The sequence below is a fragment of the Juglans microcarpa x Juglans regia genome, chromosome 5D, assembly GCF_004785595.1.
Source record: "Juglans microcarpa x Juglans regia isolate MS1-56 chromosome 5D, Jm3101_v1.0, whole genome shotgun sequence".
Classification (NCBI taxonomy): domain Eukaryota; kingdom Viridiplantae; phylum Streptophyta; class Magnoliopsida; order Fagales; family Juglandaceae; genus Juglans; species Juglans microcarpa x Juglans regia.
The window spans coordinates 32,828,130-32,854,427 of NC_054602.1; the positions used below are offsets into that span (position 1 = coordinate 32,828,130).

At 36.1% G+C, this 26,298-nt stretch overlaps 2 protein-coding genes and 1 long non-coding RNA gene across 5 annotated transcripts in view; 2 read left to right on the forward strand and 1 right to left on the reverse strand.

Moving 5' to 3' along the window:
• The first annotated feature begins 2,074 nt into the window (after positions 1 to 2,074).
• LOC121264504 (mRNA-capping enzyme) overlaps positions 2,075 to 26,298 on the forward strand; it is a 32,439-nt gene continuing 8,215 nt past the window's right edge. The window contains exons 1-12 of one of the 3 annotated variants that reach the window (XM_041167710.1): positions 2,075 to 2,313; positions 12,626 to 12,781; positions 14,168 to 14,306; positions 17,996 to 18,147; positions 18,480 to 18,563; positions 18,732 to 18,794; positions 19,499 to 19,630; positions 19,714 to 19,920; positions 21,052 to 21,171; positions 21,606 to 21,655; positions 23,697 to 23,859; positions 24,355 to 24,492. In XM_041167710.1, coding sequence (XP_041023644.1) covers positions 12,653 to 12,781; positions 14,168 to 14,306; positions 17,996 to 18,147; positions 18,480 to 18,563; positions 18,732 to 18,794; positions 19,499 to 19,630; positions 19,714 to 19,920; positions 21,052 to 21,171; positions 21,606 to 21,655; positions 23,697 to 23,859; positions 24,355 to 24,492 — 1,377 coding nt within the window. In that variant the 5' untranslated portion in view covers positions 2,075 to 2,313; positions 12,626 to 12,652. Of the gene's footprint in view, positions 2,314 to 11,644; positions 12,028 to 12,625; positions 12,782 to 14,167; positions 14,307 to 16,230; positions 16,332 to 17,995; positions 18,148 to 18,479; positions 18,564 to 18,731; positions 18,795 to 19,498; positions 19,631 to 19,713; positions 19,921 to 21,051; positions 21,172 to 21,605; positions 21,656 to 23,696; positions 23,860 to 24,354; positions 24,493 to 26,298 lie in introns of those variants that run through there. The other 2 variants (XM_041167709.1, XM_041167711.1) reach the window with 2 other exon arrangements.
• On the forward strand, positions 2,597 to 3,935 carry LOC121264505 (steroid 5-alpha-reductase DET2-like). Its single transcript, XM_041167713.1, has one exon. It carries the CDS (start codon positions 2,922 to 2,924, stop codon positions 3,702 to 3,704), a length of 783 nt encoding a protein of 260 aa, XP_041023647.1. The 5' UTR covers positions 2,597 to 2,921; the 3' UTR covers positions 3,705 to 3,935.
• On the reverse strand, positions 5,602 to 6,949 carry LOC121264506. Its single transcript, XR_005940507.1, has 3 exons — positions 6,915 to 6,949; positions 6,635 to 6,789; positions 5,602 to 5,616 (listed from the first exon to the last, which is right to left on the reverse strand). It is a non-coding gene; the product is annotated as an uncharacterized LOC121264506 (long non-coding RNA).

Genomic DNA, 26,298 nt, shown 5'->3' on the forward strand with positions numbered 1-26,298 from the left:
GAATGGAGGAGTGATGGTCCCCCTGTGATTTCTGTGTAACGAGGAAGTTGATGATAGGACTGTTCATTCGAATCAAGTTTTGCCTGGAATCTAGAAAATTGGATTCTAGTTTTGAGTTTTGGAAAAGTTGCAAAACTCAGGAACACTTAATCTAAATACCGAGTTTAAAATCCAAAACCCAAGTTTAGAATCCGAAACTTTTTTTTTTTAAATAGTTTACGTACGAACAAAATAAACAAAACTTTGAATAGTTATGTTTTTCTTTTTTTCTTCAAAATGGCTGAGAACATGCGGGAAAAAAAATAAAAAAGTTTACGTACAAACAAAATCTTTAAATGCCCATGGACATGACATCCAGCTTCTACAAACTACCTATATGGATGATATGATAGGCATCTTGTCTAAGGTTGACAATATGTGACATGATTTGTTAATTTAACACGAAGAAAAAATGATAAAAACGAGTTAAAATTTAGTTTTAATGAGTTTGAGTCAAAATAATTTGACTCGTTAATACACGATTGCTTAACGGGTTGATAATGGATTAATCCGTTTTGACCCGTTATAACCTATTATAATCTGTTAAGAAAGTTAAAGTTACAATTATACCCTTATACTTAAAAATAAAATTGTTGAGATTTTAATTTTGATATTTTTATTATTTAGATTATAATTTTTGACTTGCAGTTAGTTTTATATTTTTTTATAAATATTGTAATTCTAACATTTATATAAAATTGTGCTAAATTTAACTAGGTCAAACGGGTTAATTTCGAGTATGTTCAACCCATTTACATAAGTGGGTCAAACGGGTTGAAATGACACGACATGACCCGTTATGTTAATGGACCGTATTAGGATTTGAGATTTTGACACGATAAGCTTAACGAGTCGAGTTAGGATTGACCTATATAGTATAATATACATATTTTGACACGACTCGAATAGGACCCATTAACACGATTTGACATCCCTAATCCTACCACTATATATGATATAAATTACTGAATTAGTGCATATTAGCCCAGAGATTCTACCACATCGATCTAGTTATGTAAAATGCATCCAAAACTACTAAATATATCAAAAACAAAAAACAAAAAAATTCAAACATCAAAACATTCAAATTGGAATAAAAAAAAAAATCTAGTTCCAGGTTTTAAATCTGGGTTCTGAATTTTAAACCCGAATTCATCCGAGTTCTAGCCTGGGTTTGAAACCCGGAATCTGGTTCAGATATACTTGGATTTCCAGGTTAGAATCCGGATGAACAGTCTTAATTAATGACAATGGAAGTCTACGACTATTGCAAGGAAAAATAGACGCCACAAGTTGTTTGATAAAATACTAAAGAAATATTAAATTGCTAGGACAGTGCTTTGAGGGCTCACAAACCTCCTTACAAATTCCACTTATTACAATATTCTCGATGATCCTCTCTTTCCTCTCTATTTTCCTTCTCTTACACGTAACTAATTATTCCATTTGCTAAACTGACCTTGAAAGACCTGGACTTAGCTGACAGACTCTAAGGGTGCGTTTGGAACATAAATTCCTCTCAACTCATCTCAACTCATCATTATAACTTTTTCAAATTCCAACATAAAATATAATAAACAATTCAACTTTTTCAAATCTCAAAATAATAATAATATTAAAAAATAATATTTTAATAATATTTTATCATCTCAACTCACTTCAATATCCAAACTCACCCTTAGAAATGAAATGGAAAGACTGTACGCGGGTGCAACCCAAAATGCTACGTTTGGCTTTAAGGCCAAACTCTGCGTATAACTACACTAGACTCTACAAACCCAGTGCTCAAACGCACCGTTTGAAGTCTATAACTCAAACGGTGCGTATTACATTATTAAATGCACTTTAGCCGCAACGCCCCGTTTTGATCTCACTTCCCTCTCTACTCGCACGACGTCGTTCCCAGTTCCAGCCCCGACACTTCACTTCACTTCGAACCCGGACACTTCATTTCTTTTTCTCCACTTAACTACTCACAGCCCCTTCTTCTCTTCTCTGCTAGGGTTTCCAAACGCCGGCTTCATAACACTCTCTCTGCTCTGTGTGTGCGTGTAGGGTGTGGGCGATAACCTTTAGTGGCGAACGTACGGAAATTGTAGGTTTTCGTTTTTCCATGCTACAATTGGAGAAGCCATCTTGTTGGTTACTGATCCCGGAAGCCTTCAATTTCTACGTCACGTAAGATTTAGGTTCCTGTCCGCTGACCTGTCGGAGCGAGTAGGATTTTCGTTTCGGCGACAGTTGGGTCGTCGATTCCGTTTTGCCCGTGCTCAGGTTTACTGCTCTTCTTGGTTGTGTCCTCGGAGGATTTTATTTTTTTCCTTTCTTTTTTAAGTTTGAATTTTCTTACATAGGGTTGTATTTGAGTGTCGTTCCTAGCTCGTGTGCCCTTTTGTGCTGGAAAAATGCGAGAAAGGAAGGGTGAAATGGAATTTTGAATATTTTAGGTTTTTGGTTGATTGGAGCTGAGGGAAACTAGATTTTGTTGTCAAACGCAGATTTTATAACTATCCGTCTTAATTAAGCAGTATATACTTCCTGAACAATTACGCATAGAGTCAGCCAAGGTTTTCCTTTTACTTTTCTGTTTTCATTTCAAAAGTTTTCTTTCTTTGTAAAATTTTCCCTATTTTATTTTAGAAAGTTTCTAGAATCTAGTTATCACGAGATGCAACCTAGTAGTCAAGTACAATCATTAATAAGAAGACGGCCGATAAATGTAGGTCCGGAAAACCAGACCAGAATTTCCACAAAAGTCATATCCTAATCACATTCCCTTCTCGCACTGCTCCGCATCGCTCTCAATCTCTCCGCCCCTAAAGTCACTTTCTCTCTGTCGAACCTTACGACCAGATCGGACATTAACACGAATACAAACAAATATGGTCTCAGATCAGAGGGTCTTCCACTACAGCCTGCTGTCCCTCTACCTCATAGCTCCAATGACCTTTATCGCACTACGGTTCCTCCAAGCCCCCTACGGCAAGCACCACCGTCCCGGGTGGGGCCCCACTATTTACCCACCTTTGGCCTGGTTCCTCATGGAAAGCCCCACAATCTGGCTCACCCTCCTACTCTTCTCCTTCGGTCTCAACTTCTCAAATGCCAAGTCCCTCGTCCTCATGTCTCCATTCCTCTTCCACTATTTCCACCGCACCTGCATCTATCCACTTCGCCTCCACCGCAATTCCGTTCACCTGAATACAGCCCATGGATTCCCGATCAGCATGGCGGTGTTGGCATTTGTGTTTAACATTTGGAATGCTTACTTACAAGCCAGATGGGTGTCTCATTACAAGGATTACGAGAATGATGGGTGGTTTTGGTGGCGGTTTTTTGGTGGATTGGTGGTGTTTTTGGGTGGCATGGCGATGAACATTTGGTCGGACGGAGTTTTGGTGGGTCTGAAAAAGGAAGGTCGGGGAGGGTATAAGGTGCCAAGAGGAGGGTGGTTTGAGTTGGTCAGCTGCCCAAACTACCTTGGGGAGATCGTGGAGTGGTTGGGTTGGGCGGTGATGACTTGGTCTTGGGTGGGGCTAGGGTTTTTCCTCTACACGTGTGCCAACTTGGTACCCAGGGCAGTTGCGAACCATAGATGGTATCTGGAGAAATTTGGGGAGGACTATCCAAAGGGTAGAAAAGCTGTTATCCCCTTCTTGTATTGACAATTTAACGTTCCTTTTGTTTGTTGGCTTTGGGTCCTTTGGATCATGTGCGGTGGCTACAACTCTCCTTTTTGCAGCAGCTTTTTAATAAAACTTGATTTAGCAATTGACATTTTCACAGGTCGTATTGGTCGTCTTTTGTAAGGTTTTATAGCTTGTGTATGTAGTACCTGTAGAAAATATGCGCTGTAATTGATACGAGTATGCTATATCTATGCATCTTTCCTGCCATATTATGCAGCCGTTATGCGCCTATTCGACAGATCAAATGGTTTCTAACATCGGGGTTCTCCAAATTTCATTTTCTTTTATTGAAGAGACCTGAAGGTGGTTGGGACGATCGAACAAATTAATAAGATTTCAAACTATTTGAGAAATTGAGGTACAATTTGTGAGTTCGTATTCAAGATCCGTTTGCTACTTATTTAAAACTCTTACCTGCTAAACTTTCCCTTGGGTTGACTCCACTTGATTCTATTGCCTATACGAAATAAACAAGATTAGGACAAGTACCATTTGCATTTAAACTAGTACAAGTTTGAATTTGTTGATAAATTATTTATATTTTCCATTTATACTATCGATTTATTAATAAATAAATAAATAAAAGCTTGTAAATTAGAAGCGGAATTCCCCCAGGGTATTCTTGAGGTTAATCTAGCTTCTAGGCTCTAGCTATTCTGATTTATATAGTGGCAACCACTGGTGCCGCACAATTGATGCTACAACCAGCAACCAAAACCTTAGATCGCATCCACCCCTCATTGTTGTCTAAATTAGCTGTGCAAACTAGCAGTTGGCCAAAATACCACGCATTAAAGGAAAAAGCTACTTTGTCTCTCCACTTTGTTCACTTTATTTGACCGCTGGTCAAAAATTTTTTATTTATTTTTTAATTAAGGAAGTGATTTTAAGTATATTGGTTTTTTTTTTATTTTTTAAAAATATTTTAAGTATATTAAAAAATATGAAAAGGAAAAAGGAAAATAAAAAATAAAAAACTTTACACTGGGCGGTATGCCCAGCGGTCAACTTGGGCCGGCATAGTAGCCGCACCCGGCATCAAAGAACAACAAAGGCAAGCATTTTAGACCCAAAGGTGCTCATAATCTACCTTGGCTTGAAGCTGCTTTAGTTTTCAAACCACACCCTAGTTGTAATGAAAGTGGACCGTTTTTATAGAACTGTGTTATTGTCATCTCCCTGGTGACCGACTTTGATCGGTTCACATAATGGCGCAGCAATGAAAGCAGCAGCAGTAGCAACAACATGCTAAACAAAAGACGTGAATATTTACCAAAAGACATTATTTCAAATAAGCGGAAGCTTTAATAGCCTCCATTAACATTCTCACAACCTATACAGAGTTTCTGTGTCTATATAGAAAGAGTAACATGTTCTACCAAAAAGATTAAAGAACTATGAAACTGAACAGGATGGAAAGCTACTAGGCTGTGACAGCCCAAGAAATGAAAACGGTTGATTCTAAGAAGCTCCCCCCTACCCCCACCCCCCCCCCCCCCCCCCCCCCCCCCCCCCCCCCCCCCCCCCCCCCCCCCCCCCCAATACAGGAGTAAAATCCATCTAGTTAAGTATGCATGCAAAACACCCATGTTTCACATCCATTTACTGTTTGGAGAAGGTGCCTAGCTACTGTCATGGATAAGATAGATGGAAGTCATCTAAAGAAAGAGAATAGAGGAGCAATGACTCCATGGATTTAAATGATAATTTACGGGAATAATGCCATCTGCGCTTGCACAACTCTGGAGCAGTAATCTTTAGCCTCTCAGCTGCCTGCAAAGAAGAAACTTACGAGGAGTTAATATTAAACCACTGACAAACAAGTCTTAAAGTGATGTTGGCTGAACCTTTGGCACTTTTCCACAAGATTGCTGCACTTGCCTCCGGACTGACCCATGACAAGATTAGAGACAACGCCAAAAGAACAAAAATAAGCACGTACAACTATGATAGATAAAAATAAAATAAAATAAAATATACATAAATTAAATCAACAAGGTCATATATCCGAACAGGAAAAAAGGAAGAAAGAAACCGCACCAGATGATTCATCCATGAGTAGGACTGTGAAGATGTGTGGCCAGGTAGTACATAGCAATATTCATATCAAACGCTTGTGCACATGCGTGTCTGGCCACACAAAACTAGACATGAAAATATGTTAAATGAGGCTGTAGTCTTACACAGGCAACCAATTGCCTTTAGAGATCAGTAAACTCATTTTGTATAACCTGAGTCCTTGACAAATCATTTTATTTTTGCTAGTTAAACTGATAACTCCGCATGTGTCAAAATGAATGAAAACCGAGAACTATGCTGTAACATCTATCACTTAAAAAAGGAGATTGAACTCATTTTACAAATGAGCATGCGTATATTATCAATATCAAAAAGAAAATTTCAGCAGCCTCACAAGCAATAATTACAGGGTATACTCGATGAAAACTTGGAAGTCAGCATTTGTGGCAAATTGCCAAATTCCACAATCAAAATCTTGACTCGGATGGTAAATTTCCAGCCGAGCAGGACATCTTTTAATTTTTAATTCGATGGAACGATGCATTTCCACCATGCCATCCACGGCCAGTCAATAATCCTTCAGGATAGACAAACAAGCAGCTCTACCTACTCTTGCCATCTTATATTTCTAACTGATCTGAAGAAACTACTATATTTCATATTTTACCAAATAAATAAATAAATACAAACATGCTTGATGATTCAAGTAAAATTACAAAGTCTAGAATCAGGCCTTGTGAGAGCAGATAATTTAGGACTGAAACCAAAAGGAATTTTACCACAAGCAAAGGCAGGCCAATATGCTGTAGAAACTAAGGCACATGTCGGACAGTATATTGGCACTATCTTTATGAGTTGCAATGAGAGGAAAGCCAAGCTCAAGTCACCCGGCAACATAGAATACTGCATTTTCGAGCATTAGCAATTTATTAGCACAGCCAATGGCAAGTGCACCACCAGAGCCACCTTCCCCATTGACAATAGAAACAATGGGTACCTTCAAACCAAACATAGTCCTTAAATTGTGCGCAATGGCTTCACCCTGCATGCATGTAAAGCATGCATATTAGTTTTTTTGTTTTTTTTAATAGGTATGTAAAGCTTGCGTATTAGTAGCTTGTATTGAAAGATAATCATGCAAATTTCAAGTTAGAATTGTCCACATACTTGGCCTAGTTCTTCGGATTTAAGGTCTTCAAATCAATATTTTGAATACCGTACCGGGTGTTGTACCGGTCAAGACACTGGAACGAAATATTTCGATACCGGTACCGTTTTGTGAACCGTTTCGGGATAATCGATATATGAATAAATTATATATATAAATTATATTCTAAAATAATAATCTATATATGAGTAAATTATATATAAATACATATATATAAATTATAAATAGTCTAATCTAAATTAGAAATAAAAAAATAAGCTTGTAGTTTGAAAAAATAAAAAATAAAAAATAAAATAAAAACCGAAATATAGGCCGGTACGAAACACCTATGATACCTGTACCGGCCACTAAGCCGGTACGAAAGTTTTCGGTATGAAATTAAAAACACTGCTTCAAATGCCTTAGGGGTGTCAATGAAAGTAGCTATAGGGAAACCATGGCGATCTGCATAATATATCGTGAATAATGATAAACACACAATACTTTTTACAACACATGTTATAGAATAAAGATATTTTTATAAAATAACTAGTAAGGGCAAACACGTGCAATGCACGTGTGCCTAGTTGCAAAAACATGAAAAATATTTTTAAAAATAGAAATTTCTTGTAAAAACATGTAATAAGAAATTGAGAGAAAATAACCTAATAATAAAATAATATACATGCCAAAATAAAGTAACACACATCAATCGTAGTAATATACATGCCAAAATAAAATTAGCTAATCATATATCTCAACTATACATCTCAAAATAAAGTAATATATGCATCAACCATAGTAATATATACATCCAAAAAATGTTCACGTTCAAAAGGAAGAAAGCTGTGTTTATGAATTTGAAGGTCTTTTGTTATGCAAGCAGCAGTAATACTTCAAAGGGTCTATTCCAATTGTTGCATCAATGACTTTGCCACCTTGGCAGTTGCAGCACTAACGGCAGTTGCAGAAAGGTGGAGTTTGAGCAATGGCGTCAATTCTGGCGAAAAATGTGGTGTTTTGCCACCTTTGTCAACAAAAAATCTACATTGTTAAAGTTCTAGATTTAAAAAGAAAAAAAGCATTATACAATATTCTAACAAGTAAGTAAACGGTTCATACATAAAAACAACAACAACAAAAATGTAAAAAAATGCAATCTTATGGTCAGTTTCTTACCAAGTCGGGCGAGTCTGTTGACCCACCTAGGAATGGGTTTTCTTATCAATTTGGTACACACGTCATTGTAGAAATGGTTGCAGTTTTTCGTGATAAGATAGTAAGTGTTTCCACAGTACCCTTCAGCTAATTTCTCCATAAAGGCATGGACCTCCTTGGGACCTAGATCAGTTCTTCCTATCAATATCGATTTCCTGAATGTGAAACCAGAACAATGCTCAGGTTCCACTTCAAAAACCCCTGAAGTTCCATGATCGTGTGCTCCAAATGCATATTCAACATCATGAACTGTACCAAAATTAACAAGAAAATCTCACAACCATCGAAAAAGTAAAAATCTAGAACTGCTTAGGATTTGATGGAGTTAACAAATAAGGATATCTACTACAGGATTAGAAAAAAAAAAAAAAGCATATCTACTACAGAATTTAATTCCCTCATTTACCATTTATTTGGCTGCCGAAAATTAAGGGTCACAAAATAGTTTCATCCATGATTTTCTTGTTTGCTAGAATATTAAGAAACTCGAGCCAACCCAAATAAAGCCACATAGTTAGATATATTTATTTAATTAAAGTTTTTCTTTTCCTCACTTTCCAAACAAAGAAATAATCATGCATACAACACAATTACTTTTCTTTGGAATATATCACTCCTTACTCGATCCTACAAAAAAAAAAACTAAAGACGCATGCATATTAATAAAAATCTCCACAGTAAATTCATCAATTTCTAAGCATCCAGAAGAAAAAAAAATCTGGGTTTCCATCACTCAGCTCCTAAACAAACAGACTACAGATCTGAACTTGAACCCAAGAAGAAAAATGCAACAAAACATGGAATAATAGGCATCTTATGACAGCCCCAAGTTCAATTAGCCGTTAAAAACCTAGCTTTTCGTTTCTCTCATTCATCTTCCTTTACTATCTTAGCATCGAAAACCCTAAAAAACGTTTAAAATAAATAAACGACCCATGATTTAAAAAAGGAAAATAAACAGATAAATATAATATAGCCCATGCTATAAAAAAAATCTCACCTTGCACGCCGGAATGGTAGACCCAAGGCCGAGCCAGTATGCGTAGCCATTAATCGACGTCAGATCGTAAACATTGAGATAAGCTGGACAATAGACTCCAGCTTTGAATAGTTTGATGTTACATGAAGAGAACCAGAAGATTTGGTGGTGATAAAACAGGGTATATTGAAACTATCTCCTGCAAGTAAAAAAGATTCAATATCATGGAAAGAAAACATCATAATCCCATTGCGGAATCACAAACCAAAGTACTTCCAATTTTGGAGATTAACTTCTTAACATACAAAGGCAATATACACAATCGCAAGAGATCAAAAAATCCTGCTAGTGAAAACTGATTATCAAGTGGGTCCAACTCTAAAGTTAGTCTCATTTTGCTTTGCTTTACACATGAGCAGGACCAAATAATGAGGTGCACTATTATTGAAATATTGGTTTTTTCAAAATTTTCCAGGTTCAACAATCTGGATTGCTATACTTTGCTAAAATTTTCCCACATTCCTATAAGAGCATTATGATTGAAATTCTTTATGTGCATCTGTTGAGTGCAAGAAAAGTAATCCCTATTCAAGGATTCTGTAAAAAGTCCTTACACAATACTTTAAAAACTCCCTATATCAATCCCACGAACAAAAAATCCGCTAGATAAACCAAATATATTAGAAAATCATAAACACAAATAATAAAAAGATGCAAATATAAATACAAAAGACAAATATGAAATCATATAAGCAACTTCATATTTAAATAAATTGAGAAAGTTAAGAGATACCAACAACAACAAGAAGCTCAAATGGAAAAGCAAGGAACCAGAGGTTGGATCTGTTGCAGACGGTGGTTGGCAGCTCGATGGATCTTTCTTACGGTGACAGCACGGTGGCTACGCAGAAATCGACAGAGAGCTGCTGCTAGCTCCTTCAAGAAGAACTGCAAGGAAAAAAAAACGGAACCCACAACGAACAGAAAAACAAAAAGAAAAAAAAATCCAAACTTGCTTTTGGATTCACACCGTCTCGACGAGAGAAATAACAATACAATGCAAGAAAAATACAACAAACAGAAGAAGCAAATAAAAATTTCAAAATAGATCTTCAAATCAAGAAGCAACAAACGCGGTGGTTTGAGAACCCCACGCGTTTCCTTTAACAGCGCGTCGGCGCAACGCGCCTCTCCGATTGGCTCCCAATTCTATCAACCGCAAGATCGGCGGGTGAGGCTTCTCCCGGTGGTACGCGTGTCGGAAGATGGTCACCGGAGAAGCTCGAAACGGCTACTCCTTTATTCGGCAAAAAACGTGAAAAAAAAAAAACAAACAAACGAGACCACCGGAGACGACGAAGGGCCTGTGAGAAGAAGGAGGAGAGGAAGAGGAAGAAGGAGCCGAAGCTCTCCTTTCCCCGTTCGGGCGAGCGAGTTCTTAGAGAGAGATGTCTGGTTTCCAGAGAAGGAACTTTCTAGAGAAGGCTGGGTTTGAGAGAGGCATTTTCGAATGGACCATAAAAACACAGATTGCTACGTTTTAACACCGTTTGATAGTCACTTAACGGAAAACAAGAATTTCCGTTAAGCTTCGTTAAATAGCCACTTATATATATAGAAGATATTAGTTTTATAAAGTATTTTACAAAAGCCATCCTTTTAAAATAATATTGTATAAAATAATGTATGTTTATCATTTTTCATACATCATACGCACAGCTTTTCAGTAATTGTTTGCGTAGAAAATTTTCCGTCAGTGTCAGTTACGAAAAAGATAACTATCCTGGAACTTGGAAAACAAGTTGAAACATGGAATTCTCTTTCATTCTACATACATACCCCATGGGAGTAGGCATCCCAAAGTTCCGTTGAATGTTCTCTTTTGGTGTTCCTACCCTCTTGGTGACCCATGACATGTACCTCCTACCATCTATTGTTCCAACACCAGTAACAATAGCCGGATCATCGTACCCACCCGTCTCCATGAAGCTCCACAAACTGTACATAAGGGATATATCCAAAGATATTTACATAATTGATTCAGAATCCATAAACCTACAGGCTCTAGCGAACCGTTAGGAATAAGTAAAATTTCAAAGAAGCTGAGAATATGAATGCTGGACCTTTTCAGTAATGCTAAATACATGATCAAGGGAAGTTGGCTCGTTAGGATGTGATCTAAGGGTATGGTTGTGAGAGTGAATAATAATTGATACATAATAAATTTTTAAAATTATAAAAGAAATCAAATATTAATTTTTTTTATAAACTAATATGAAAACATTTTACATCAATAATTATAAACATCAATAAATAATAATATATTAGATGTTTGAATAAACAAAATTACGAACTCGTCTCCCCCGCTCAAAGCATTTTCCACGTTTCCTAGCCTGCAATTTTAAAAATTTGGTCCCTTGTTTTTTTTTTTTTTTTTGTTTTGAAGAAAGGTCCCTAGTTTTTACAATTTTATTATCTTTTCATCCATACACAGTCCCTATAACTTGTGACTTTAAAAATCTTGCCCCAAAGTTTTACATTCCCATTCAATTACATGCCCTGGTATTTGATTTACCAACTCCAAATCGCGGATGTCATCCTCTCTCTCTCTCTCTCTCTCTCTCTACAATTTGACATGGATTGATTAATTATAAAGAGCCATTACTTCTTCCTCTAATCCAACAAACCTCCTCTTTCTCTGCTGTGTGTGTGTGTAGGGTTTGGGCGAGAAACTTTAGGGGCGAGCGTACGGCAATTGTAGGCTTTAGTTTTTCCATGCTACAATTGGAGAAACCATCTTGTTCGTTACTGATCCCGGAAGCCTTCAATTTCTACGTCACGTAAGATTTAGGTTCCTGCCCTCTGACCTGTCGGAGCGAGTGGGATTGTCGTTTCGGGGACAGTTGGGTCGTCGATTCCGTTTTCCCTGTGCTCAGGTTTGCTGCTCTTCTTGGTTGTATCCTTGGAGGATTTTTCTTTTTTCTTTTCTTTTTTTAGTTTGAATTTTCTTACATGGAGTTGTACTTGAGTGTCGTTCCTAGTTCGCGTGCCTTTGTTGTGCTGAAAAAATGCGAGAAAGGAAGGGTGAAATGGAATTTTGAATATTTTAGGTTTTTGGTTGATTGGAGCTGAGGGAAACTAGATTTTGTTGTCAAATGGCGCAGATTTTATAACTATCCGTCTTAATTAAGTAGTATATACTTCCTGAACAATTACGCATAAAGTTAGCGTTTAGTCTGTCTCAGTTATTTTCCACTTGTATCTGATTAGACGTCTGTATTCTAGTTAGTCCTTACACGGGATTTTTTTATATTTATTTTAAAACAATTCTCAGCACCTTACTTTGCATTTCAGTTGAATTGACATGGTTGCTAAAATATTACCATATAAAAATATTTATTTCTAGTAAATTTTTGGTAGTTTTGGTACTTGGGCACGTTGGCCTAATGCGAAGTACTGCCTAAAGGATGCAGAAATTTGTTCTTCATTGTTTCTAACGAAGCGGTAGACTTATAGAATTTTGGGATTTTACAGTGGCAAATATTGTTTTGTGGATATTGAATGATTGTTTCCATGGATTTAAATGCCTCACCTGTACCTGAAGAAGATGAAGACACTTTTGAACAGAACATTGAAGAATACCCTGCACCAGAAGAACGAATAGAGTCCGCTGTTGATATAGCACGCCGGGTACTCTTTTTTCTCCTTTCACATACCTGCACCTTTTCCCTTGAATAATAATGTTGTCAATCATGATAATTGAAATCTCTCCACTTATTCCAGTAATCTATGAAGGCCATTTGATCGTCCCTAGTGTCTAAAATCATATAACAGAGGCTTTTCATAGTTGTTTCTAGTTGGTTTGTTGTTTCCACAGCCATTATGTGTCATTTTCATTAGCTAAGCTGTAGAAACAACCATCAACCGACATTACTGTAATGCCCCCCACCCCCCCCCCCCCCCCCCCCCCCCCCCCGGTGCGCGGGGGGCCATTTCTTGTTCCTTTTTAGTACTCATTTAGAAAGGAAGTTCAATTCCTTTTACTTATCGAAAAAAGAAAGGAAATATTTTTTTTATTTTTTAGGAAACTACACCGAATACCCTCTTATCATTTTTTGTTAGCAGAGAAACACTTCCATTCCAATGTTTTTTGTAATGGCCCTCAAGTGTTTCCTGGGATTTACTGAAAACTAAAGATAGCTTTCATTTTTGCACGTTTCCTAATACCAAATATTCTTGCACAGTTCCTCTTTTTAAGAATTTAAATGCTCTAGTGGCTACTAGTTCATTGATCTAGGACTTTGAGGATTCCATCTTGAGGCCTTTGGTTAGCAAGTATCATCAATGCTTTAACTCTCAATTACTTACAACATAAAAATTAGCCTTCTATTTTTGTTTTCGTTGTTGTTGTTGTTGTTGTTTTTTATTTTATTTTAAAATATCAATCTTTCAATCACTCTGTATACCCGTCCATCCCGTCCGTCCATCCATTCAACTATCTAGAGGTATAGGTTTACATACATAATAATATATAGATGCATACCTTATTAGTGCAGATGAGCAGAATGTGTGGGCTTTGTTATTGATGCTTGATATGTTTGCCTTTTATTGGCTTTATGGAAACCATGAAATAAAACCCTTGGCAATGCTCAAATACTGAGGATGAACCACACTTGATTGAGTTAGAATGAGCATGGTTACCTGCTTCATGTCAATGAATTAGGCCCTATTGGTTTTGTTACTCGTACAAGGGACTTAAGAATAGTGTGCTCAAAGTAAAGCTCACTTTTTTTGTGATTCATTTATAACAAGTGTAAATTTGATATTTTTATTGTTATAAATTCTATTTATGCATGAAGTTGATGCCATCCTTGACCAGTTTAAGCTGTAAGATCAAATGCACAAATAAGTGTACCTAGAATAGAACAAAGCATTTACATTAGTAGTTATATTTTGTAATTGAACTCAATATCTTATATTTTTTTTGTTCTTTTTGTTGTTTTTTTTTTTTTTTTTTTAATTTCGTGTTTGCACAATTTGTGTGTGATAGCTAATCTAGTGTGCTTCTCATGCTAGGAGCGTGATGAAAGACGTAAACGACTGAAAAGAGAAAGACCAGATGACAGACCAATGCATGTATCTCAACCACCTGCAGATGATCAATTGTTTCAGACAAGAAACCTCAAATCTTACGAGAAAAGCCGGCTTCCTCCTGGTATTTTTTCTTTTCTTTTTATATTTTATTTAAAAATTGATGCATTCCAGGATCTCCTATTGAATTGGAATGTATTCAGCCATGGATCATGACATTGTGGTGTTCTTTTGTATTCAATGAATGAGTAGTCTACATCTTATATTGTTACCAATATAAAAAGTGGTCAACTTCTTCTTCTTCCTTTTTTTTTTTTAAGTGAGCTTAAAGAGTAAAAAGCGCTTTTATATTAATTTTTTTACAAGTATATATAAAAATATGCTAGATCATTAATTTAGATAAGTAGATGAGGAAGATGATGAGGGTTGCAAAATCTTTTATGAAAATGATGATGGTCCTATGCTTAATGATGAGAGTTGGGACAATGAGTGTTCTCTGATTATTGATGGCAGGGTTGGGGATTCGTAACATGAGGGCATTCAACAAGGCGCTCCTAGGGAAATGGTTGTGGCGCTATAATTATGAGGGAGAAGCCTATGCTTATGGAAGGTTGCAATAGAAGATAAGTATGGGGGTGCTAGGGGGATGGTGTTCAAGTGAGGTTCGAGGGGCATATGGAGTGGGGTTATGGAAAGATATCTGGAGGGGGTGGGAAGGGGGGCTTTTTCTAGCCATACTAGATTGGTGGTGGGTGATGGTTCTAATATGAGTTTTTGGTATGATATATGGTGTGGGGATAGGGGCTAGGGCTCTTAAGGATGCTTACCTAATAGTTTTCAGGATTGCACAGGAGCAAGAGGCCTCATTGCCTGAATTAAGGGAAATCTCGTTTGTCTCTCAACATTGGAATGTTAGCTTTATTAAAGGAGGCTTATGACTGGGAGGTTGGTGTTTTCACACAAGTTTTCTATTTGCCGTACTCTTTCGGAGTTGGTAATGAAGAGGTGGATAAGATTATTTGGACTTCTAGTTCTAGCAATGGAAAATTCTCCACACGCTTATTCGATGAGGTTCTCACTACTTAGTATAACAATTGCTTCCCTTGGAAGAGCATCTGGAGTAGGAAGGTGCCCTTTAAGGCTATCTTTTTTGTCTGGACTACTTCCTTAGGAAAGATCCTGACTATTGACAACCTAAGAAACACTAGATTATTGTTGTCGAATGGTGTTGCATGTGCAAAAAGAGTGGTGAAAACAATGGATCACTTACTCCTCCATTGTGAGATTGCTAGGGCCTTGTGGAATGATTTTGTTAGCAAATTTGGACTAGCATAGGTTATGCATGGGAAAGTATTTGATCTTTTAGCTAGTTGGAGAGGCCTTAAGGATATTCCTAAGATTGTCCTTGTGTGGAAGATTACACCTATTTGTCTATTGTGGTGCATTTAGAGGGAGATGAATGATTGGACTTCGAGGATCGGGAGCGCTCTATGGAAGATCTTAAATTTTTTTTATCTTTAAGACTATTAAATTTCATAGTCTTAATTTCCATGAATTTCTTGTATCTATCTCTTGTTCCTAATCAGGTGCCTTATCTTGTATACGGCCTATGTACTTGGGCTATGCCTATGTTCATACTAATAAAATTTCTATTACTTATTAAAAAAATGATGAGGATGATTATATACTTTAGGATTGTATTGCATATATCTGCCTAGAAGTCAATGCCTGCAGTAATTGTGGTTTTTTTGGTCCTTTTGGCCATATATGATTCAACCATTTACTTTATTTTGATTATGGATATTAAGTAGCATGGTTGTATATTTATGGTTTGTAAAGCACAATAGAATTATATAAAATGTTAAGTTTAGATTTTATAAAATTTTTTGATCACTTGATTGTCATGTTGCATAGTTCTTAATTTAATTGAGAATACTTAACAAATTGGATTTGTATGCTAAATATATTACTCACTTGCTTTTTTAAAACCTTTTTTGTTTTATTATTATAGGTTAAATTTTTAAAAATGTACACTTTACTTCAATCAGGCACACGCTTGTGCTTTGTGCGTAGGCTCTAGGGTGTGTTTGCACTCAAGTGCTCTTGGCGCTTTCACCAACACGGAGTTTTCATTGTGTACGGGAACAGGGTTCAAGGATTTTCTTTTCTTTATATGAGTTGAAGGGCTGATTTGTGTTTTTTGCTATTGGAACTACTGGCATGCAATTTTTCTTAATGCATTGCTAAAGTAATAAGTTGGAACTTTGCTAAGCAATAAAAATTTCATTAAATTGCAAAAGGTGCCTCCCGAGCGCATATTATGTATACAAGAGATTCGCTTCTTGGTCGTCTTATTGGTGGTCCGATTTTAACCGAAGGTGCAAATTGAAAAATATAGGTAATCTATGGTGCAAAATGGAATTTTTTTGTCGCATATGGTGCAAAGTGAAAAATAGGAGATAGTTTGTGATGAAAAGTGTAGTTACCCCAATAAAATGCGTAATTCCATTTATTCATTTGTTGGGCATCTACGGTATCTAATTTGCAGGACCTGGGTTTGTTGTAGATATTAAATGGCTGATTAGTGGGACTTGTCATTATAAGTGCTTGAATGTTACTTTCAGTACGGTTAATAATTGATGAATTGGGTGTACTCAATTGTATTTAAAGGCTCCAATGTGGAATAAAAAAAGCGAGCATTGGTGTGTAACTGGATCAAACTTCACAAAAAATAGTGGGTTTATTATTTCAAACATATATGTGCATGATTAAGAATTATCTTTTTCTTTATATGTATAATTTTAAATAATTTTTCTTTATCAAGAGACATGGCATGAACTTTGTTAATGAAAACTATAAAATGATTGTTGGATTACTAATGGAGAGGTGGGTTTCTTGTGGGCATCATATTGTTCTATATCAGATGTGTGGCCATTTCCTTTAATTTTCATGGTGATTGGCCATTTCGGTGCGTTTCAGTCAATACCAGCATGGTTGTGGTATTTTTGTAATTAATGTAAAAATCCTGGTTTTTTCATAATTTTCACTCCAATTCTCATATCTGAAGACTATTTCCTTAACTTTTTTCAATCTCCTTTTCTCATGGACTGAAAATCAAATCCCTACTCCCCTTTTTGTGATGAAGATGAGTGATTATTTTTTTTTTAATAGTTGGATTGAGAACTTAAAAGTATTATTGAGTTTTATAAATATGTGTTTTAACTTTTTAAGACTTGCAATGATGTTATTTTGAAATATAATTTATACATATATAATTAATTTATCCATTTATAGACTATCCCGAAACGGTACCGGTATCAAAATATTTCGTTCCAGTGCCTTAACTGAAACGGTCACCGGAATGGAATTCAATACTTTGGTTTGAAGACAAGGAGCGCACAATAGAGGAACTTAGATCTCTTTTAATTAGAACTCTTTTTCTTTGGGCCATAGCTGTAGATTTTAATGGCTTTGATGTTCATGACTTTCTTGTATCCTTTGCTTCTTCCTAAATAGGTGTTACCTCTTGTATACCATCTTGTGTACTTGGACTATGCCTATTCATATTAATACAATCTTTTACTTAGAAAAAAAAAAAATTGTGCTGTTCTTTTCTCTTCAATATTCCTTCTGACAGATTGTTCTAGAAGTTAAGTGGACCAAGGTATTGAAATTACAGTTTTGACCATAAAGAATAATCTGATTTTCTTCCCCCCCCCCCCCCCCCCCCCCCCCCCTCTCTCGAAAGTCTGTTTTGTCATGACTGCTACATTGTCTATTGTCATTCTCAGATGCTTTGTTCGTCATATGCAGGTTGGTTGGACTGTCCTGCAGCTGGTCAGGAAATATGCTACATGATTCCTTCCAAGGTTCCACTCAGTGAGTATTATAATGGCTATGTTGCTCCTGGTAAAAGATACTCATTTAAGCAAGTGATCCAACAGCAGAGGGTTTTAGGAAGAAAAGTAAGTAATCTGTACTTTTGAATTTATTTCCCGTTCTTTTGCGCCAATGTGAATGGTATACTTTCTTGATCTAAGAAGAGTACAATAGGCTTGTTTTGGAAATAGTTCTTGAACCAGTCATTTCTATTTGAATCGTCGTATATCTTTCTAAGCTCACATACAACACAATCAGGGCTGATATTCTTTCTAAAAAGGAGGTGAAGAAATAAAACATGCACTTCTCCAACGTAAAGTAACATAAAACAACTAGATTTTTTTATAAGTAACAACTTTAATTTATTTTCCTGGACCTGTCATTTGAATGATATGTATTTTGTTCACTGGTTTTTCAGCTTGGTTTAGTGATCGATTTGACGAATACTTCTCGTTACTATCCTGCGTCAGATTTAAAGAAAGAGGGTATCAAGCATGTTAAGGTATCAGTGGCCTGTGACATAGTTGTTGTTTCCTAGTTGTGATTTTGTGATTTTGGTTATTCAATTCTTATTGTTTTTACTTTTTGTTTTCCTAGTTAGGCTCTTTTCTGATTTTATTATTGGATTCTTTCTTCTTCTTTTTTTCCACAAAATTGATTTGTGGTCTAGATTCAATGCAAGGGGAGGGATGCTGTGCCTGATAATGCATCTGTAAATACCTTCGTCTTTGAGGTTTGCTTCTTCTTTCATTTGCCTGTCCTCTCTGTATTTGACTGTTGTTCATTATTTTAACTTATTATCATTCTATTTTCTATATTGTGCTCGAGTATCGTGTAATAAGTTGAACCACACTGAGCATTTGTATTTATTGTCTAGAGTCTTGTGTTTTTCATGTGAGAATATGTGCACCATTTTTTTTTAAATCTAGGGCCTGTTTGGATACTGAGAATATCTCAATATATCTGTTAATATGAGTGAAATGGTTTGAGTTAAAATGTTTTATTGAGTTTTGAGAAAGGAGAGAGAAAAAGTTGAATAAAAATATTATAAAGTTCAAAAAATTTTTGAATATAATTTTTGTTTTAAAATTTAAAAAAGTAGTATTTTTTTTTGTGTTTTGTTTGAGAGTTTGGTTAAGTTGTAATGATTAGGTAATGATTAGATGAAAAAGTTAAAGATTTGAAATTGAAAGTGTTTTGTGTTTGAGTGGTGTATGGGAAAGAAATATATGAGAATACTTGAGAACAGTTGTGTTGCCAAACAGAGGTTAGTCATTTGTCTCTCTCTTGTATAATTGAGTTTTCCAATTGGATTGATCTCTGAAAGATTAGGATGTGCTTTTCTTTTGAATTACAAGTGTATCCATGCTCTATTATAAAATATAAATTGCTTATGAAACTTGTATAGATGTCTTGTAAAAACTTGTTCTTTTTTAGGTTTCCCAATTCCTCTTTCGTCAAAAGCACTCAAAGAAGTACATACTTGTCCATTGTACACATGGGCATAATCGGACGGGATATATGATAGTTCATTATATCATGCGATCACATCCAACCTCTGTTACTCAGGTATGTTCTTTATAAGCGTGTTGATTGGTTTATTGAATAAACATTTCTAAATGCAATTTTGTTTTGCTTTGCCTATTGTGCAGGCAATAAAAATGTTTGCTGAAGCACGCCCTCCAGGAATCTACAAACCAGACTATATTGATGCGTTGTATACATTTTATCATGAAAAAAAGCCTGAGATGGTTGTTTGCCCACCAACTCCAGAATGGAAAAGATCTTCTGATCTTGACCTTAATGGTGAAGCAGTGCCAGATGATGATGATGATGGAGTTTCAGCTGCTCCTTTGAATGTATGTATGGTTTGATGTATTGTTTCTAATGTTTTAGGAAATGAGAGAGAAAAAGTTAAATAAAAAAATTATTAAGTTAAAAGAGGGTTGAAATATTATTTTTGTTTTGTGATTTGAAAAAGTTGAATTATTTTTTGTATTTTGTTTGGAAGTTTGGAAAAGTTGTAATGATTAGGTAATAATTAGATGAAAAAGTTGAAAAGTTGAAATTGAAAATTGTATGTGTTTGAATGGTGTTTGGATATTGAGATGAGATGGGTCGAGACCATCTGTGAAACCAAACGGGGCCCTTTTTATTGGGTTGCTTCTAGTCCCATGAATGAGCTAGCCATACATCCAGAAACTGGTGCAGTTACAGTGTATACTCTGATTGCCTTTCAGAATGATTTTTTTAATGAATAAGATAATTTGATTGATGATGAGAAGGGATTTTATCCTGGTGTGCAGGAAGTGCACATGACTCCACTCAACAATCAAAGGGAAAAAGTGCCATAAAACCGTGAAAATTAGATATGGAAAAGGAGCACCATAATGGGCCTTTATCCAATGATACAAGGTGGTAGGAACAAAAAACTTTAACTCCAACACCAATCTTTCACTGTCTTCAAAACAATGCTGGTGCCTTTCTTTTCATAGACGCCAAAATGCACACAATGTAACCAACTTGCAAAGAGGGACACAGATGGCGGCAAAACTGCTCTTTCCAGCATGTCAGAAGCTCCACCACCCTTGAAGGCATCATCCGCTTGATCCTGCCTAATGAACTATCATTAAAAAGCCATAAATGGAGGATTGAGTCATTACATGTAAAAATTTTCACAAGAAAATTAAGTTAGAATGAATTGCTCATAGTAAAACGATGGCTGGAAATTTGTTGCGAAGTTCATGTGCATGGCTGTATAGTTACTGATTTTATTGTGGGAGCAATACTTTTTATTGATAACCTTGCTTGTAACCTTGGTAGGGTACCGCATTTGTAGATTGTTATCTAAGTGGACATATTTGGTAGGTACTTTTTGCTTAATCCATAAAATCAGTGACTGTTTATTTTCTTTTCACTTGCTATATGGTTTTTGTTTGCCTTACATATTTGCTTTGTTCTTCAGTTTTAACATATCTTCATTTTTTCAGGAGAATCATGAAATAGATGTAGCGATGACCAATGACGATGTATTAGGAGACGAGATACCTAGGGACCAGCAAGATGAAATGCGGCGTTTCTGCTATCAAACACTTAAGTTGGGTGTTGGGGTAGGCTCTTCAAGTACCTCTCTTTAGTTTTTTTCACTTGAGTTTTCAATTTTTTGTGGGTTCACATTTTTCATATATAGGATTTGGTTACCAGACTTTCTTGTTTGTCTAATTTTTATCACTATATTTGCTACATTATTTGGTTTTTAGTTCTTAAATATTTATGTTGCCGGAACTTTTCCAAGCACACTCATTCCATTGTTCTTTCAATATCTCTTTAGATCATTCAGACATTTCTTATACACATAGTTTCTGCTAATTTGTTGTGTTGTCCTATTCTACTTCATTTTTTTCTTGACTTCCAGTGCAATTTTTTCTTTCAAACAGCCAAGAAAATTCTCATGTACTTTCTACCTTATCTTGTTGTGTTTTCTCTATTTCATGTACATGTTATGCTTCATAGCTGTTCTGACAGGTTTTTTCTTTAATTTCAGGCAAGAGGAAATGCACAATTTCCAGGGTCTCACCCAGTTTCTCTTGACAGGTTCGGTTTATCTGAGATTATGTTGATGGTTATTTTTTTGTGGTTCTTTTATGTTTTATCAATTAAGCAACTAAAAGTGTGACTGGTACGTTTCACATGTTCGGCCGTCACTATGTAAAGGAGAAAATTTATTACTGATGCAGATTGCCATACTGTCAAATTTCAAAAATATAATCGACAATGGTAGTAGTAGTACTTAGCGGCGTTACTGCTGTTGCCTGCAATTTCGGTACAACAACGGATGATTTTTATCTTTGATTTCTTTTTTTTTCCCAAAAAATTTTGAGTACAAAAACAAATGGCTGCAGATGGAGTTTGATGAAATTTAGATGAAGCAGTGTGGAACTTGAACTTTTATCTGGCTATTCATTTGAATCTTTACTTAGCCTTCTAATGCATGGTAGTTATGTGAGAAGCTCTTATTTCCTTATAGAGTTGAGGTTCTTTTACCCTCTTTTCAACATGTGCTATACTAGCATGCTTGACCCTTTCCAACCAAAAAAAAAAAAATTGTTCTCATTATTTGCTAGCTCTTGAATGAATATGTCAGTTAGTAATTATAAACATGTCAAAAGTTTTTGGTGATTGGCATTTTAAGTTTTGATTCACTTCAGAAGTGGTGACCTTTTAGATTTGCCTTTCTAATGTCTTTATAGCTTGGTGAAGGAAATATGTTTGCCATGATTTCCATTCTACTGTCTCGTAAGCTTTTATATTCTTTAATCCAGTGCATGAATTAATCAGCACAGAGATGTTCTAAAGATGGTTGAACAAGGAACAAATTGGTATCAACCGTGATTGTTTCTGTTGCATACCAAAAGTTGTCTACATTTTTTTTTTTCCTGTAATGTCCAACTGTATCAATCAATTGATGATGTATTTGAATTTTTCTCCTTAAATTGTGCCTGTTATGTGCGGTTGCAGACATTTCCCCTTTTCTGTTGGAGAGGGGTTGAGAGGAGGTGTTCTTGAACTAAAGTTCAATGTGACTGACATAATGCCGCTTCAGTATTACTGCATTATACGCAGAGAATTAGAGAGAGAAGAGAAAAACATAGAGTAAAAAAGGGGACTGGGAGCAGACTTTCTTTTATCAAAACTATGCACTTAAGCAAAGCCTGAATTTGTTTAACTACAATTGGCAGACGGTGCCTTTGTTGTTGTACTAGGATTTGGACACTCCACCTCAAGACTTCCTCTTTGGAACTGCTTATAGAAAAAACAATAGACTAAATTGAAACCCTACGAAACATTCCTAAAAACTAGCTAATCTTGGAAAGCCATAGTCTAGGCTTATTATAGAAGCACCACTAGTAGTATGAAGATCAAGTTCAAAAGATGTAAAAGTCACAATTCTGTCACTTAGTGCAAAACGTCCTTCATTACTAAACTATTTAATTTATTAACAATAGACTCCTCGAGGCATGAATTTTGGAACCATCAGACCCTTATCCCTGTTGGACATGTGTGTGTGTGTGTGTGTGTGTGTGTAGACATACATAGCTAAGAGGCAGTTAATTGCTCTCATTGAGAGTCAAACTCAAGACCTTCCGCTTATTGAACGTGCTGTAAGTAATGGGAGGTCTTTTTGGGTTTGTCTCTCAACAAGAGCAAGTTAACTTCCTTTTAACTTATCAAACAAAATTCGGTATGAAATTGGAAATTGCAATAAAAACAGCTGCCACTTCTGTTTTCCATGGCTGCCATCACTTTTCTTCACCACGGAATAGTGATTTAGTTTTGAATAGTAGATCAGTCAGACACTCATTAAACACATGCATGTGGTACATGCAACTGAGTCTCTGAGATATTTGTCCTTAGCATCAAAATGAATGTGGTGCTAGAAACCAATTTTTTAAGGCTAAAAGAACCTTCTAAATATAATAGTGGCTCATGTTTTTGTACAAGACGTACTTTCTGTCACAATTGATTGTGAAATTTCTGTCACAATTGATTGTGAAATTACTTGTCTACTCAGTGTTCCTTCTTCATTCTGGCCTTATCATTTGTTAGATTGAGTTTATTTTTCTGTGGCATGCAGGGACAATCTACAACTATTAAGGCAGCGTTATTATTACGCCACATGGAAAGCTGATGGAACACGTTATATGATGCTAATTACCATTGACGGATGCTACTTGATTGACAGGAGTTTTAATTTTCGAAGGGTGCAAATGAGGTTTCCTTGTAGAAACACAAATGATGTATGCATGCATATATGTTTGTCTTTATCAAGTTATTTCTATTGAGGCCTTGTTTGGATAGTCAGATGAGATAATATGAGAAATATATGAATAGTAGTGAGATGGTTTGTGAATAGTAGTGAAATAGTTTTAGTTAATATTTTTATTGGGTTTTGGGAAATGAAAGAGAAAAAATTGAATAAAAATATAAAGTTAAAATATTGTTAGAATATAATTTTTTAATAATATTTTTGTTTTGGGATTTGAAAATTTTGAATTGTTTTTTGTATTTTATGTGGAAATTTGGGAAAGTTGTAATGATTAGATAAAAAAGTATGAAAGGAAAATTGAAAAGTATTTGTGTTTGAGTAGTGTTTGGATGTTGAGATGGGATGTGATGAGATGAGACCAACTGTGTATCCAAACGGGGCCTTAGTGTTATGCAAAGGTCTTTTTTTTTTTTTTTTTTACTTAGATGAGATCTAATCTGATGTTCTCCTTTCTTTGGCTTGCAAGGGTTTAGCTGACAAGACTCATCACTTTACATTACTTGATGGAGAGATGATAATTGATACTTTACCTGACTCACAGAAGCAAGAGAGAAGATACCTTATCTATGATATGATGGCAATAAATCAAGTGTCTGTCATAGAGGTTTGATTTTAAAATTAATATGGAAAAAATATTCTGATTGTATCATTCTGCTTGGCTCTTGACCGTATATAATATGGTGTTTGCATAAATTTCCAATTGAATAACTTCTTTGAGACCTTTTTTTTCACCCTTTGACACGATTCTTCTGCCTTAATCCTTTTGCGCGAGCATAGCTGTATATGAACCCTATGTGCCACACTGCCATTGGCAAACGAGGTTAATCTATTAATACCTTCTCTACCTTTCAAAAATAAATATCTTATCTAGTAACTTCACCTAAAAATGTATGGAACATTGATCCTTTGGTTGTGTGGTTCATGTTCAGTCACCCAACATGAGGCAGCTTTTATCTTAGCCACATCGGTCTGTTATGAGGATTTTTTCCCTTGATTTCACATACAGCAATATTAACATAAAGCCCTTGGCAATCAAGGCTCATATGTCAGCCTCAAACTATATCCTGTTTACACCTTATCTTGAGTTGGATCAGTCTTTTGTTAGAGCTCTTTTATGTTTGCTTTTTTTTTCATTTGTCCTTGACTTGTGCTGATTTCAGCCGATCATGAATTTATTTGTTTTCCTTAAATGTTTTCTATATTGTCACTTATGCATCTCACCATTCCCCATTTGGTTATACCCATTTTTCGTTAAACTGACTTTTTTTTTTTGTGGTTCTTAACCTTATATCTTAAAAAAAAGTATTTGGCGTGGTAAATATTGAGTTCCCAATGCACTTTGGCTCTCAAAATAGTGTCATCCAGGGCCTCATTTTTGTTCCTTGTTAAGAATATGATATAAATAATTAAATTTACCTCTTCTTATCTATTCAATTTTTGAGATGAGTGGTGATTTTATATAATATTAGAGAAGAGGTCCTGAGTTCGAATCTTGACTCTATACTCTACCCAATTTAATTAAATATTCTACGTGTTGGGTCCACGCATTAAGGGGGAGTCTGGCCCACATGTAGGGGTGGCGGAAGGCTTCGCCACCTGCCCACATAGTTCAGCCCAAATTTATATATATATATATATATATAAACAAATTCATAAGTATAAAACGACGTACGAATGATTATATAAATAAGAAAACCCTCATTCTCGTTCTCGTTCTCCTCTCTCTCTCTCTCTCTCTCTCCGTCCGCCATTTTTAACTTCTCACTTCTCTCCTCTCCTCTCTTGTCTCTCTCTCTCCCTCCATTGTTCTCTCCTCCTCTTCTTCTTCTCCTCCTCTTCTTCTCCTTCTCCTCTCTCTCTCTCTCTCTCCGTCCGCCATTTTTAACTTCTCACTTCTCTCCTCTCCTCTCTTGTCTCTCTCTCTCCCTCCATTGTTCTCTCCTCCTCTTCTTCTTCTCCTCCTCTTCTTCTCCTTCTCCTCCTCTTCCTCCTTTTCATATTTTCAGCTTTGCGTCTTGCTCTTGAAGCATAGCCGTAGTTCTTTTGCTCAGACCCATAGCCACTCCGTGGTCTTGTCGTGGGCCGTGGCCGTGATTTTAGTTTTTTTTGTGCCATGTGTCACTGTGTTTGATTGTTTGTACTTTTTAATTTCTTGGATTAGTTGTGGGATGATAGATTTGTGGATTTTAGGGATTGATATGTAGTTTTTTTTGTTGTTTTTCAATTATTTTGGATTTTTTTGGCCTTTTCTGGTTGTTTTACGCCGTGGGTGGGTGGGGTGTGGTGGACGGTCGTGGGGGCCAATCCACCCCCCGGCATCCGGATTGGGGCACCTGCCCAAGGGGGTGGTGCTAGGTTTCAGGGGCCCAAAGGGACCTACCCATTAGGGGTGGGCTCTAACTTCGACAGA

Coding starts and splice junctions, on each gene's coding strand:
- LOC121264505 (XM_041167713.1), top strand. CDS start 2,922: ATGGTCTCAGATCAGAGGGTCTTCCACTACAGCCTGCTGTCCCTCTAC.